Here is a 16,116-nt window from a genome sequence, read left to right on the forward strand (position 1 = left end):
AGGGCCCAGGTACTGGCTAAGTACCTAGTAACACCCTGACCACATGCAAGTGTCTCTGTGCAAAATATCTTCACAATACATACACATGTATATATGTATTCAGAAGCAAGGGATCTCAATAGGAATCCATAGGCAACTGTTGCTCTAAATAACCAATGGGAGAGCCACTCTTAGTGCAAATCCTTCTAGGGGTCATCAGGATCCCTGCTGGTTGATTCAGAGGGTCAAGAAGACAGTTCTAGGGTCTTGGTATCCCACATAATAAGGCACTTGCATTGGCCAAAGAGCACCCAGCTGTCCTCCAGAGGTGTTCATGGGATCCAGGCTGAGAGGGGGCATTGGAGGGAAGGCAATGCCAGAAGGAACAGCCTCCTTCCTGCTGAAAGTCTGCTGGTGAGGTGAGTAAACATAGGAGAGGGGCCCACTCTGAGGTCCAAAAGGGAGGGGACTATAAAATTGAGCTGCATGGAAGGGATCTGGTCTCATCTCCTGTAGCTGCCGTTTCAGTTTCATCCGCCGGTTCTGGAACCAAGTCTTGATCTGTGGAAAGTAAAGGTCAGAAATAAGTAAATTAGCCCGTTATTAGCCAAAAGAGTGCTTCTTTCTTACTCAACCAAGGCATCTGCTGTACTGACATTATTAGGGGTTCCATCCTGCTCCTTTGTACTCAGAACTCAGTACACTGACTACTTCCTTCTCAGAAGAAAGTATCAGTGCCCAGCTGTAGGAAAATCACAATCTGACCAGAAATTGAAATAAACATACTACTGCACTGCAAACAATTTTAAGAGAAGGATGCTATGGTAGAGGCAACAGCAGAGGGTGGGGATGATACACTCCCCATGTGATTTAGACCACATTCAATGATTCTGCAAAAGCACCTGATTTGTAACTGAGTAACCATGCTAAATTATTAAACAAGACTGCCCAAAGTACAAATATTTTGGCTCAATAACAAAGTGCTGCTGGCCAGTTTCACTCACAATCAAAACAGAATCCAGCCAGTGGAGAGATCTACTAGAGTCTAGCAAACTGAGAGTCCTTCTTGGAACTGAATAATTGTTGATGAACATTTCTTTCACTGGGATATTGTGAATTAATGGACTGATGCCACTGAAGAAGCGTGTTTGGCGATCTAGTACTGCTGGCAATGAAGCACTGTGATGCTGCAGAAACCACAGGATCCCCAGCCCTTCCTGGAGATGCAAAGGATTGAACTAAGACCTGAAGGCAAAGCAGATGCTCTCCAGCCTCATCCCTGTGCTTTGCTCACATCTCTTTTCACTTTGCCTCCTCCACTCTTAAATAGTTTCCTCCCCCTCTCACCTCCACATACATTCAACAATGAACTAGAATTCAGTTCTTTAGCCTCAAAAATGTAGCTAGATAATTTTATTGTCATTTGACCAAGAGGATTTCAGGACTTTGGGAAACGGGAACCCTTCTCCTTCCCGAAATCCATCTCTTTCAGTCCAAGTGCAGCGCCAGACAGCCCGCTTACCTGCACTTCTGAGAGCTGCATTTTATTGGCCAGTTTGCGCCTCTCTGCCGCGCCCAAGTACTTTTGCCTCTTAAAGGAGCTCTCCAGGGTGCTGATCTGCTCCAAGCTAAAAGCGGTACGCAAGCGGCGGGTGCTCGTGCTTCTGCCTCCGGCGTCTTCGGAAGTCTGGCGCTCTGAGAGGCTTCCTTCGCCGTCCGAACCACACTCTGAAGTGCTCCACGCCGGTTTGGGAGCGGCTAATGATGTCCGGACTGGGGGTGGGGGGAGAAGCGAGAATCAGATCAGCAAGGTGAATCTAGCCTCCGTAGCTTTCCAATAATTAGTAGCTGGGTTGAAAAAGAGAGACACACCCCTCCTCACCCAGTAGTTATCCCATATTGATACATTATTCCACAGGATCCCAGTACACTAAATAGAGTCCTAGTGTGCCCGATTCACTAGTGCAGTCCAAATCTATACATGGTTACCAAGGGCGCGGCATAGTAGGAGAAGGCCGGGAAAGCACCCCCTCAGGCAAGTAGTTTGTCCCCTGTTTGTGTTTCAGACATCTAACATGTGGGACGCAGCTTGCCCACCCATAAATGCACTTTCCCCCTTCTGCACCCCGTCTGGTCCACCCCCCTTTCCTTGTTCCACCACTAATGTTTACTTAGAAATAAGCCCCACTTAAATCGAACTTACTCCCAAACTTACTCCCAGTTGCATAGGACTGTAGCCACCTTAACTTTGCCTAGTCAAAACAGACACCCCAGCATCTTTTTTTTCCGCTCCACCTGCAAGGCGGCAGCCAATATTTAGACCTCCTTCGGAGTAAATTCCATTGAACTCGGTGGAATGTATATGGTTCAGAACAAATAGGCAAGATAGCCAGCTTTTCCATCGGGGCGGGAGGGGCAACTAGCATTTAGATTGCAGATGGAGAAAGTGAAATGCCATGTAATTTGGAATCAAGTATTTAGATGTGTTGGGAAAAGGAACACGAAAGATTGGGTCCCCTGGTCCCCTCCTTCTACTCCAAGAGGCCTCGTTTTGTTGCCCGACCCCCAAGCCTCTGATACTCATATCCGCCGGAATCCTAACTAAGCATGTTTACTCATAAGCAAGTCCCGCTGAGGATAGCGGGCCTTTCTTCATATTAAATGTGCTGCTGAGAGTGGTAGCCTTTGCCTCCTTTCCTTAAGGAGAGAAGATATTCAGAGCTGCATCTTGCCACATTGTGGGAATACCAGTATCCTGGCCACCGAGGAGATCCCCTGCCTCTCATTCTTTCTTTCAGGGGTTCCCAACCGGTGGAATTCCAGATGTTGATGGACTACAACTCTCATCACCTCCAGTCACAATAAATTGTAATTTGTAGTTCATCAACATCTGGAGTTCCACAGGTTGGGAACTCCCGCTCTATTTCGAGGTTGGCTTTCCATAGACCAGGGACTCCCAGCCTTGGGTTCCCGAGGTTGTTGGACTCAGGGGTCCATGTTCAGCCCTCTCCCAGGAGGCTCCTCGGAGTGAGGGAGATAATGAAGAAAATAGGGAGAAGAGGGGAGGAGCTGGAGGGCCGGGTTCTTTGAATCCATCCGCTCAATTATAGCTACACTCCCATCACCTTCCAATCGCAATCCTAGACATGCTTACTCGGAAATAAGCCTCGGTGTGTTCCATAGGGCTCCCTCCTAGAAAAATGCGCATAAGAGCGCATCCTCTTGTCTCTTTTTTATGCCTCTATGACGCCTTCCCTTTGGGATTCCAGTCTCCCCTCCCCCCACTTTGGACAATCCTGCTACGGGACTGTGAACGGCCTTTTCTCCCTCACACTCCGATCCTGGGGTTTCCAAGTAAGTGTGGATCGAAAATTAGCGGTCTCTTGTTTCCCTTTACAGACAATCCGCAAAACTCGAGAGAGATTACACAGAAGGCCACGACACACACACACACACACGCAAATACCTGTCGAGGAGGACTCAACGTGCTTCTGGAGAGAAGGGCGATGTTCCTGGCCTCGGGAAACGTCGCTCTGACCTAGAGCTCTCTGCGCGGGCTTTGTGTTGGAGAAGGAACGTCCCTCCAGAGGCTGGAAGCCCTCGGGGAAGGTGGAAGAGGCGGCCTGCTTGATTTCGGTGCCACTCCAAGCAGGATTAGTAGCCCGGCTGCTCTGAGAAAGCCACTCTACAGAGAAGGGAGCCTTCGTCATGGCGAGGAGGCCTCGTGGTCGTCCCAGCCCAAGTCCTCTTGGAAACGATCTGTCTTCGGAGCAAAGGCGGAGGCGGGGAGAGGCCCGGCTTGGTTTTATAAGGCAGGCTGCAAGCAAAGCGCCGCTGGTGTAAACAAACATCAAAGGTCAGATAAGCACCGTCTAAATTGTCATCAGGCCGCCCCAACAACAGAAGCTGTTCACACATTTTCCAAGGCTCTGGTAGGGCTGGCTCCGCGATGTCTGCCAATAGATCATTCAACTCTGTTGTAAGCGATTTGCAGTACTTGTTACATCCTTTCCCTCTCTATGTAAATGTGGCTTTCTGCTCCACTCTGAGGGGGGCTTCAAAAGGCAACTGGGAATTTAAATACCCCGACTCCAAAGAGCTTTGACAATGGCCATTGCTCAAATATACATTTCAAGGAAAGGGCTGAGTGGGACGGGGTCTTGTTCACTTTTTACAGACAATGGGGGTGATGATCTTTGGTATGGTTCAGGTCCATGGGTGCATTTCCTCAAAGAGCTGCCAAGGTCATAAAAGCCTGCTCAGAAACCACACTGATGATCTGCAGTGGGGAAAAACCAGAAACCATCCTTCTGCCATTTTCCACCAGATTAGGTGTTTTTCACATAGCCTGTCCTAGGCTCTAATATTTTGCTAAGACCTCAGTGATGCAGTGATCACACTAGTAAGACTCATTTCCCCCAAAACAATTTTGCATTATAGACAGGGATGATGCCAAGGGGTAGCAAGAGGTAACAGGCGCTCCTCCTAGAATGTTTCCTATTTCTCGTTTTGCTCTGTCATTTACTAGAGTGGAATTTTACAGCAAAGCGTTGAACAATACAGTCACAGTATATCCTATAGCTTGAATTATTTTAAAAGGCCTCCATTGTTTAAAGAAGCCTCATCCACTCACTCCTCTGTCCCAGAACAAGTTACAGAAGCCAGTGCAGTCAGGTAGGCAGGAGTCTCATTAACTGTCTTACCGCTGTAAGTATCTAATGTTCAGCAAAATCCTCATTTTCCTAATAATGGTCTTCACTACCCCTTTGCCCCCCCCCCACTAGTTATTCTAGAATCACTCCTGATTATAGAGTATAATTGGTGTCAGAGGAGTACCTGATTTTGTTTTCTCTTTAACACCAAAACAATTTCCTGACTGGTGGTGACAACAATAAGATTATCATAATTACTATACCCTGCCTCTCAGTAGCTCAAGGCAGTAGCTCAACATAGTTCTTTCACACTCACACACCTCTGTAAGTATTTTGTCACAAAAACCTTCTAAGAGAAGTTAGTCTGTGAGAGATCAACTGGTCGAAAGTCATCCAAACAGCTGAGGGGGGATCTGAACAGCTGAGGCTGAGGGGGGATCTGAACTCAATTCTCCCCAGTCCTAACCCTACCTGAGGCTGGCTCTCCACAGTAAGAGGGAAAGGGTGCCAGAAAGAGCCATAGCTCTTTACCCCTGCTAACTGGGCAAAGAGGCACCTTTTATCCTGGTGAGTCTCTTTATTTAGCAGGGGGAGAGTAACTGGCCCTCTCCACCCCCAGCACAGTACCTCCAGTGACTGTTGCTGGTGTCTAAGTAGTGTTTATTTTTAGATTGTGAGCCCTTTGGGGACAGGGTTCCATCTTATTTATTTATTATTTCTCTGTGTAAACCGCCCTGAGCCATTTTTGGAAGGTATAGAAATTGAATGAATGAAATCGAATGAATGAATGGATGAATGAATGAATGAATATCATGTGTGTGTGGTAAACTAAGGAGATATTTTTCTCTGGTTCCTCTTTATGTTCCTGAGCTATTCAGTGTATGCTTTGAATAACATAACTGGGTTTCCAGAAGTTCCTAGGTTGGCAACTAGTTCAACCCTCCTCAACAAGATTAAGAGTGCTAGACCAGGAGCATCTCAACCTATGGCTTTGAGAGTTGCAAAGGAAGGCAGTAAAAAAGAAAAAGAAAGAAAGAACTGAGTTAAGCTCAGTTCTGTTTATATCAGTTTAAAATAATTCCATCTCTTCTGAGTGCAATTAAGGGCGACTACAGCTGACCATTTACCAAGTGCTCCTTGCATTTTGACACGGTGGACTGTAGTCTTATAAAGCTTGTACTACAATAAACTTGTTCATCCTTAGTGTAAGTATCACAAGATTCTTTGTTGGTTTCATGTACCAAGTGGTTACTTAACATGATGTGCATGTAATTACTCAATAAACTGGTTGTCTGATCTTATAGGAATGATAAAGCTATCCTGGGTTGAGTTTTCTCACTCTGAAGTAACTTGGCTAAGTCTATCATCCCCCGCAAGTGGTAAGGAGAATTTAGTCATGTAGTAAAAAACACAGTCTGAACTCCTAATCCCATTTATTTCAATAACTCATGATTTAAAAGGTTACTCAGCGTAGTCCATTGAAATTAAAAAGACAAGTTAAGAAACTATCTATTGCTCAAAGTGGTCCCATCAAAATCAAAAGGACAAGTTACCCAACATGTCCATTTAATTTCAATGGGACTACTTTGAGTAATTTTCCTCTTCATGTCAGCCAATAACCTAATTCCATGATATTGTGGTTAAGTATGGTTGTGTGGTTAACCTACCATCTGCATCCACCTTTTTGTGTTGTCTTGTCAAGTGGAGAGAGAGAGGAGAGCTGGTCTTGTGGTAGCAAGCATGATTTGTCCCCTTAGCTAAGCAGGGTCTGCCTTGGTTGCATATGAATGGGAGACTAGAAGTGTGAGCACTGTAAGATATTTTCCTCAGGAAATGGGGCCGCTCTGGGAAGAGCAGAAGTGTTCAAGTTCCCTCCCTGGCGGCATCTCCAAGCTAGGGCTGAGAGAGATTCCTGCCTGCAACCTTGGAGAAGCCACTGCCAGTCTGTGAAGACAATACTAAGCTATAGAGACCAATGGTCTGACTCAGTATATGGCAGCTTCCTATGTTCCTATGAGAGGACAGTCTTTCCAAGATTTAGCAAACAGAAATTATGGAATAAAGAGTTCATTAAAAAAAACAAACACCTATGTATATTAGTACTTTATGCACAATATCTAAGCATGCCTTGCAAGAACCCTGGAGGGTACATTAATATTAGCAGAGGTCAGTGGTAGGCTGATTTCTGTCTTCCTTTTTTAAAAAAACAAAAAACCGATGGGCTGCCAGTATGTTAAATTAACATGAGTGCAAAACTATTATCATTACAAAGTTCTTGCTTTCTTTAGTTAGAAGGTTTTTAAACTGATCAATGGAAGGTCTCCTGTACTGGGAATGTAATCTACAGACTTGCAAAGCTGGACTGATAAGGCACTAGCTTCTTGGGGGCGGAGAAGGCAGGATCTTCTCAATTATAACTTCTGAGGCTGCTCACATCTTGCTCTCAACAAACCTGTTTGTAATAGGGTTAGATGCAGCAGCTGATATCCCTAAAAGGATTTAATGACTCCATTTAGCTCCACCAAAAAGTACCCTTTGCCCAGATCTTTTGTGGATCTCAGTCTATTGCAATCAAGGAAGACGAGACACATGGAACTTATTCAGAGTCTTCTGATTGCTACACATCTATCTTGAAAGGAATTTCCCCCTCAGGTCAGTGCAATAAGGGATGACTAAATAGATGAATTTCACTCAGAATAGGTGAGCCTTGCTTAGGTCTGACAACTCCCCTCTTTGTAATTAGAAGTGTTTCCCCCCCAGGCAAGCTTGTCTAGCAAAACTTCTTTCTGCCTCCTCTTTTTCTACTTCACCCTTACCAGAGTCATTTCAGGCGATATCCTGTATGACAGCTTTCTGCACTAAGTCACCATGCTTCTTGTATGTGGCTGCAATACAGGTGAGTCTGTGGCCATATTCGTATCTTGCCAGTGACCTACTCATGATTAAGTGCTCCAGCCTGCCACTTGTACCTCTGGCCCCCCTTGTGTTCCCTGCCCCTCTGTTATACTTTGGTGGGGAAGGGGGACATGTGCACTAGAAATATGCTTGTGCACTAGAAAATACTAGAAAAGCACAAGAAGAAAGAGGTCAAAAAAGGAGTGATGATGACATGAAGTCTAACAAACGGCAATGTGAACACGTCATTGAGGTCTGCCATGCCACCTAATGGACAATATGCAACATTGCAGGTGAATTTCTACTGCACAACGGTGAACTGGTTTGTAGTGTTATCCTCACGGCTTAGCAGCTCACAGCAAATACAGGACCTCCCAGTGAGCTAATATTTGTGCTTGCCAATGTGGCGCCCGAACTTACTGCAGTGAAATCTTATCCAACAGTCATTCTCTGTTTATTTTTAACATCACTTTCGAAAACTTGCTCACTCGTTCATACAAAACAGAGCAAGCAAGGATATTACTTTTCAACACATTCTGGTGGCTTAGAGGAGTTTTTATCCTCACTCCCCAGATGTTGTCTGGGTTTGATTGGCACAATGCTCCTCACCGAGACAGAAGATAAGTAACAGAGTGATACTTTCCATAGACGGAATTAATATTATGAGTTTTTATCAATTATGATTGCAGCAGGCACATGCTTTTACACCTAATAGCCTTTGACCATCAAGGATGAAGATGTTAAAGAAAGATTTTAAGAAACATTTGTGCAACACAGCAAAAGATTTAAGTTGCAATTCAGCACAGAGCTAGACACTCTTAAGCCCAATTTATTTCAATGGGACTTAAGTGTAATTAACTTTCCACTGGATAATAGTAGTTGCCTTGTAAAGTGACCAAGTAGCCCATGAGAACAAACCGACCAGGTTGGTTGAAATAACGATACAAGCAAAAACAGGAGTTACTTTCATTTTAGAGAGAATGTCGCTCTATTGTCTTATTAATAGCCAGGGTGTTGGGTGTTGTCTACATCAGATATGGAGCCCTTTCTCACTGTCCTGTGAGAAGGCTTGAGGGCAGGTGGCAGGGAAGGCAGCAGAAGCTTGCCTTTCCTGCAGACGATCCGGGTGGGGTGTCTGCACACAAGGATTGCATGCCCAGTCGGTCCATGGCTGCCATAGGCAGCACAGAGGTGTGGAGGTTGTGACCAGTGTTCCCTCTAAGAAGGATTCCTAGATGTTGACTACAACTCCCATAATCCTCAAGCAGAGGCTATTGCAGTGGGGGATGCTGGGAGTTGTAGTCAACAACATCTGGGAATCCCTCTTAGAGGGAACACTGGTTGGGGTGCGTCATCCTGGCCCCTGGAAATCCCACAATGTGCCACGCAAGTGTTCCTAAAAGGAACACCTGTTTCTTTTCAGGATGAGACCTGCTTAAGTTCTCAGCTGGCAGGCAGGTCTGAAACAGCGCAAAGTAACCAGGCACATTACTCTAAGTAAAGGAAATTGTGCCATCAAGTCGGTGTCGACTCCTGGCGACCACAAAGCCCTGTAGTTGTCTTTGGTAGCATACAGGATGGGTTTACCACTGCCATCTCCTGTGCAGTATGAGACGATGCCCTTCAGCATCTTCCTATATCACTGCTGCCCGATATAGGTGTTTCCCATAGTCTGGGAAGCATACCATTGGGGATTCGAACTGGCAACCTCTGGTTTGCTAGTCAAGTCATTTCCCTGCTGTGCCACTAGGTGACTATAAGTTACCCTAACCTTTAAAAGAAAAAAAGAAAGTTTCAAAAAAAGTTTCTTACCAATCATCACAAAACTTCAGCACTGTTATAAGTTTACATTAATACTGGAAACCATTATCTATCTATCTATCTATCTATCTATCTATCTATCTATCTATCTATCTATCTATCTATCTATCTATCTATCTATCCCTCCCTCCTGACATGTGAATCTCTAGGTGGTGTACCAAAGTTAAAATACAACAAATAATATTATGATAATTATGTTTATTTGAATTATGAAATTATTATGCTTATAATTACTTATTCAACATCATCTGAGTAAACCTAAGTAAACCCTCGCCCCCAACCTATTACTTTAATGTTATAATGGTGATAGAACATCTTTTCTTCCCCGTCCATCTTTTTTTCTTCACCAGAAGTGTTTCACCATGCTACAGGATAACTAACTTATCATATTGGAGAAATATAATAAAGAATAAGCAGTCTCACAAGTCTTTCATGAGACTGTGATACTGGCACCAGATGTGTCAAAGAGTCTGCGTGGTGGTTACAGGGTTACCTAGAAGAAGGGCGAACATCTTGTGGACCCTGTTAGTATGGTAATCAAATTAGACTTGGCCAGTGTCTCTAAAAAGTGTGAATGATTCCCTTTGCCACCATACAAATGTTGTGTTGTCCAGATAAACATTTTGCATTGTAGATCCAGGGGCGTAGCTAGGGGAGAGGGGGCCCATGTTCATCCCTCTCTCTGGCGGCCCCCCAGAGTGAGGAGGGTAATGAAGAAAATAGGGAGGGGTGGATCTGGAGGGCCCTCAGGTGCTGGGGGCCCGTGTTCTTTGAACCCTTTCGCTCAATTATAGCTACGCCCCTGTGTAGATCCCAATCTAACATCTTTACTCGCCCTTGCAATAAAGAAGAACCCGACAGATCAATTCTGAGGTCGTAATTAATGGCCATACTTGGGATAGGGAAGGAATTTCCCTCTAGGGAAGAGAAGTGGGTTAGTTTTGGGCAGAGATTGTTATCTTTGAATTTGTTTGGAAAGACGTTTTCCCCACGGGCAAGTTTGACTAGTCTCCTTCCCCCATTCCAACATACCCTAGCTCTCACTTGAATCGTCATCATCTAGTGCTGTTGGGGCTGGTGGAGGCAATTTTCTGTAGTATGCCTGCTCTGTAACTGTGGCACATGGTGGTCTGGAATGCAGCAAGTCTGATGGGCTACTTGACACATGGCTGCCTGTGCACAAGGTTGATCCTGACGGCATTTTGGTCCCTTCCATCTCTTTGGTTCTGAGCTATCCTGTGGGAAGGCAATGATAATGCTGCTGCTACTGTATCCCGTGACTAAGAAGCTATGTGTGATGTCCTACTATGTCATGCACTGCCTACAATCCAACATCGATTTTATCTAATTTTTGTGATTTCTGTTTTTACAGTGTTTTCGTTATGTTAACAATGTGCCCCACTTGCGTGAATAAAAACAACATGCTGGTATCGGTCTCAAGGTTACTTCCTGTATGAGGGTGATAGTCTTGCTCAAGCCTTCTTGAGAACTAGTCTTGTGATAGCAAGCATGAATTGTCCCTTTTGCTAAGCAGGGTCAGCCCTGGTTTGCTTTTGAATGGGAGACTACTTGTGTGAGCACTGTGAGATATTCCCCTCAGGGGATGGGGCTACTCTGGGAAGAGCACCAGCATGCTTGCATGCAGAAGGTTCCAAGTTCCCTCCCTGGAATCTCCAAGATAGGACAAGATTTTTTTTTTTTAATAGGTCAAGATTTTTTTTATTGAACCAACAAACTACCAAAGCATACAGTACGTTGCCAAAGCACAATTATATACAAAGTGGTTGTTTGTACATGATATATCTACAAAGATTTACACACAAGGATTTGGAAACCCACTAGGTTATGAAGTATATGCAGGTAATACTGTAACTCAGAATCTCCAAGATAGGGCTGAGAGAGACTCCTGCCTGCAACCTTGGAGAGGTCACTGCCAGTCTGTATAGACAACACTGAGCTAGATGGACCCATGGTCTGATTCAGTAAGCAGCTTCCTATGTTCCGGTGTCCTTTTTAAAGGATACTGGACATGTGATCCAGCATGTCAGAAGGGAAGTGCTTGGGATTCTTTCATTTGCTATATCATGTATTGATTTTCTGAAAAGCCTTTCAAGTGTCAATTGATTGTATCTGGACAGTTCTTATGTTTTGTTTTTTTAAAATAGAGCAAGATTAAAACCAGTAGTTAAGTTTCTATCTTCATCAGGATATATATTGTATCTTGGATATGACAGTGTATTGTTATGGCGTCTTCAACATCGCTGAGGCTCTTTAGCACCACCTTCTGATAGAATATGCAATTACACAATATTAAAAAGGAAATACAAATGGAGCTGTGTTCACTGCTCTAAAAATATTATTTTCTTCCCAGACTATTTTAAAATAGAACCCTAATGCATTTGATTCCAAGTACCTGACTGATATATATTTCAGCTTTATCGTCTTCTGAGGTTTGAATGGCACTTTCCAAAGCTTATACATCACTGATAATAATGATTCAATCATTTTAGGCCAGCCACCTAATGGTGCAGCGGGGAAGTAACTTGCCTAGGAGCAAGAGGTTGCTGGTTTGAATCCCTGCTGGTATATTTCCCAGACTACGGGAAACACCTATATCAGGCAGCAGTGATGTATCAGGCAATGATGTATCAGGCAGCATCGTTCAGTGAGAGAGCCTGGCAGGCCCCAGCGCCATGTTGGAAGGCATGCACAGAGTAGCGGGCAGCGTAGTCCTTCCCAGCACTTTCCATACAGAACTCTGTGGGGAAAGCACTGGGAAGGGGCTATACCTCCTAACAATCAAACACATCTTCCGAGATGGTATTGCAGCTAGAGAGGGCTCGGTTTCCCTAAATGAACTCCACTGGTGCTGGGCAATGCACAACACTGCATGGTGGAAATGGTTGCCTCTGTGAAGTGCCAGTGGGGTTGTGTGGAGTATTTGGCTTCAGCTGAAGCTTTGCATGGGCCTAATAAACAATTAGCCAGGGAGCTGAAGTTATGTTCATTGAGAGCCACCACTGGTTCCTAAACCTTGCACTGAAGAACACAGTGGTTATTCTTCTTTTTAAAAGTCAGGTTGCTTACCTGTAACAGTAGTTCTTGTAGTGGTCCATTGTCCTTCAGGCTTTGGATGTATGCACCTGCATAGACAGGACCTCGGAACCTTCTAGAGCTTTAAGCTATAAGCTTTTTGGTGGTAGCCCTGCCCCCTTGGTGACACACATATAACTCTTCACAGATTACCTCCACCAATCTCTGACCACCACAATCATACGCAACAGGTAGGTGACTGCTACAGCAGGGAGGGTCGTGTGAAAGACAAGCCCTCCAGCCCGCACATGTGTTTCTATGGCCAGACACTCTCATTTATTTTTTACTTTTATTTTTAACATTTTATATCCCGCTCTTCCTCCAAGGATCCCAGAGCAGTGTACTACATACTTAGGTTTCTCCTCACAACAACCCTGTGAAGTAGGTTAGGCTGAGAGAGAAGTGACTGGCCCAGAGTCACCCAGCAAGTCTCATGGCTGAATGGGGATTTGAACTCCGGTCTCCCCGGTCCTAGTCCAGCACTCTAACCACTACACCACGCTGGCTCATGAGAGAGTGGTCTCCTCCAGAGCAGGATCCATTGCACACGAAGAATTCCATGATTTAATCATGCTCTAGATGGATGGTTTTCCTCATGAGGGTTGGTCAAGACCAAGCTTGCGTGCACCCAGGGGAGGGGGCTAGGCCTACCAACTTGTACAAAAGTTGTTAGGCCTTATTTAAAAATAGTACAATACTACCAAAAACTGAAGGGGCAAATCCTAAGTAATCTTGCCCTCCTCTTGCAGTCTCACTCTATCCATCCATCCATCCATCAGCACTCATGCACGGGATAGGGATGGGGGTCTAGGGGGAGGGAAAAAATAGAAGTCTCTGGATAAATTGTGTGTGTGTTGTCTGTGTGTGTCTCTGTCAGAGGCTTTAACTATCATCCAATCAGGGGAGTCCATGATAGGCTTCTTGTGGTCTAGGCCCATGGCTGGGAAGGAGCCAACACCAGAGTTTCAGCTTAGGCCTTTGGAAACACATTCCCTTCTACAGTTTCCCTGGGGCTGACTGGGTACCCAGCCATGCAATTGTGGGGGCAGTAAATTCTTGTTTAATTGTCAGACTTGGCCATTATATTCAGTAGACCCTGATCCCAACTTTTTCATCAGAATGCTATGAGAGGCATGATGCTAACAACCCACCCACTACCTAGAGTAACTCCTGAGGAGGGGCATTAGCTGCAGTTGAGCCTTTTCTGCTCAGGATGACTCTTAAGGGTAAGAGGAATGGCTCAGTGGGAGTGCTTGCCAATTCTGCCATTCTAAGGTGTGTTACAAATGCAAGGAAAGATGGAGAATAGGAGAAGAAAAGAAAGAAGGAAAAAAGAAAGAAAGCAAAGAGAAGAAAAGCTGCCCTTTCAAATCTCCTCTGATAGAGTCAGAGGTGTATCTAGGGAAAACAGCGCCTAGGGCAAGCACTGAAATTGCGCCCCCTGTCCAAACATCTGACACCCATCTTTCAGATAACTTTACCATAATATAAGCTCAAAAATACAAGTCAAGCTCATTAATCTTTTAATATTTCAAATACTATTTAGCAGTGCATGTAGCCAGACCAAAAAATGCTGAAAAACTACAAATTTCAGTATGCTGGAGCTCATGAAATACCCAAATACTATGTGGAGGTGTACTTAGAAAACTAAACAGAAGTGCCTGTCTAATTCTCTACTATGCATTGTAGCTTCCTATTACATACATTTTAAAAATAAATGGAGAATCCGGCTTTTCCCAGATACTCTGAAAATAATTAAAGGATATGCAGAGTAAACTGTGTCACTGCTTGGAATATATTCTAGTCTTTCAGAAAGACAGTTAAAATGAGAGAAAGAGAGCAAGAAACCCCCAGTGGGCCTTAATATTAAGGATTTCACACTGATTCAAAAACAAACTCACCATTAACAGCCATATTATTAAGACATCACGTTTAACTCACTTATCACAAGAAGCATAGTAAGAGCAAATGAATACAATCCTAGCTCACAAGCTTCAGCTCAGTATTCAGAAGCCCTGATTCTCTGTACATAGTGCCAATCTGAATATGTGTACAGTGACTTATATTATATTAATTTCTTTTTAAATTTTTCCCCCTGTAACCCCTTTGGGGGGCTACCTAAAGGCCATGGGGGGGGTCTGCAAAGGTTCCCCCACCTCTTAATTCACCGCTGCAGCCCGTCCCAGACTGATTTTCGGGCCTGTTCGGGCCTGCAAAGATCAGCATGGTGGCCATTTTGGAGGCTGCCACACATGCTCAAATGGCCTCTGTGAGGCCTGGCAAGGCCAAGGGCCTTGCAGGGACCATTTGAGCATGTGCGGTGGCCATTTTTTAAAATAATTTTTTTTTTTAAAAAAGGCCACCAAAAACAAAATGGCTGCCGTGCATGCTCAAATGGCCTCTGCAAGGCCTGGCATGGCCTAGGGCCTCTCAGAGGCCATTTGAGCATGTGTTGTGGCCATTTTGTTTTCAGCAGCCATTTAATTTTTTTTTAAATTTTTTAAAATGGCGCCCCCCTTAAGTGGCACCTGGGGCACATGCCCTGCCTGCCCTACACTAGATATACCCTTGGATAGAGTCCAATCCCCTGGGGCAGGAACAGAAGACAAGGAGGAAATAAGCCCATCAGTATTGCAGTTCTCATTTTACAACCAGGCAGTGAGCCTTGTAGTTCACTAATATCTGGTGCTGTGAAGAGGCTAAGCGCTGTGAACTAAGAAGTTTCCAGTTCAAATTTCACCACAGCTGTAAACTTAATAGGTAATTCAGGGCAAGCCACTGTCATCCCCCCTGCCACCGCAATATGGGGTAATGCTAACTTACAACAGGTAATTACATTATTAAAAAACCAATGTAAAGTACTATACAAATAATTATAATTTAAAACTATCATATGTATTTCCTGAAATAATGTGCTTGCTGATAGGGCATTCATGCTGTGGTGGTCTGTGAAACATTTTGTTCACAAAAATGTGCAAGGTTTTTAAAGCAACTCTCACTTTCTATTTGTGTCACCACAGGCATTGTGGCACCTTGACTGTCAAGGTCTGAGTATCACTGGCACTCAGCAGCAACACGAGATACACAAGGGCTTCCAAGGAATTTGCGGAGTTCAGGAATCCTCTATAATAAAGAGCCTGTGTGTGCGCCCGTGTCTCTGCGCCCGTGTCTTCCTTGGCTGTTCTGGGCATGTGCTCTGCGCATGCCCAGAATGTCTGAGGAAGATACGGCGCCCGGCCGCGGAAAGGCCAGAGGCGGCCACTGGGAGGGCAGAGGCGGCGGCGGCAGCGGGTCCAGCCTGGCCGCAGGGATAGGAGAGGTGGCAGCGGCGGGTCTGGCCAGCCCGCCGAAAAGAACAGGGGCGGCGACTGTCCCTTGGGCGGTCCGGCTGGCAGGAGGCTGCAAAGCCATGTTGGCGGGGGGGGGCTCCAGGGGAGCAGCAGCAGCAGCCGGACGGGCGGGGGGGGGGGTCTTGCGTGGAGCCGCCGCCTCCTCCTCTTCCTGCTCGGCAGCAGCCGGCCCTCGGGTGGTTCCCAGGACGGCGTCGTCGTACCCCCGGGAAGAGCCGCCGGCAGCCTGCCGAACGCCGGCAGACAGAAGCGGGGACCGGCGGCTCCCGGAGGAGAAGACCTCCGCCTGCCCGCCCTTGGCAGCAGCAGCAGCTCCTCCTCACGCC

At 45.4% G+C, this 16,116-nt stretch overlaps 1 protein-coding gene across 1 annotated transcript; it reads right to left on the reverse strand.

Moving 5' to 3' along the window:
* Positions 1–216: 216 nt before the first annotated feature.
* Positions 217–3,689, reverse strand: LOC128350577 (homeobox protein vent1-like). Its single transcript, XM_053308977.1, has 3 exons — positions 3,446–3,689; positions 1,502–1,752; positions 217–540 (listed from the first exon to the last, which is right to left on the reverse strand). The coding sequence occupies exons 1-3, from the start codon at positions 3,687–3,689 to the stop codon at positions 217–219; spliced, it is 819 nt and encodes a 272-aa protein (XP_053164952.1).
* Between the last annotated feature and the right edge of the window lie 12,427 nt (positions 3,690–16,116).

The sequence above is a fragment of the Hemicordylus capensis genome, chromosome 3 (genome assembly GCF_027244095.1).
Source record: "Hemicordylus capensis ecotype Gifberg chromosome 3, rHemCap1.1.pri, whole genome shotgun sequence".
NCBI classification, from domain to species: Eukaryota; Metazoa; Chordata; class Lepidosauria; order Squamata; family Cordylidae; genus Hemicordylus; species Hemicordylus capensis.

Coding starts and splice junctions, on each gene's coding strand:
- LOC128350577 (XM_053308977.1), bottom strand. CDS start 3,689: ATGACGAAGGCTCCCTTCTCTGTAGAGTGGCTTTCTCAGAGCAGCCGG. Junction 1,753..3,445: donor CGTTGAGTCCTCCTCGACAG/GTATTTGCGTGT, acceptor CCCCACCCCCAG/TCCGGACATCATTAGCCGCT. Junction 541..1,501: donor TGCAGCTCTCAGAAGTGCAG/GTAAGCGGGCTG, acceptor TACTTTCCACAG/ATCAAGACTTGGTTCCAGAA.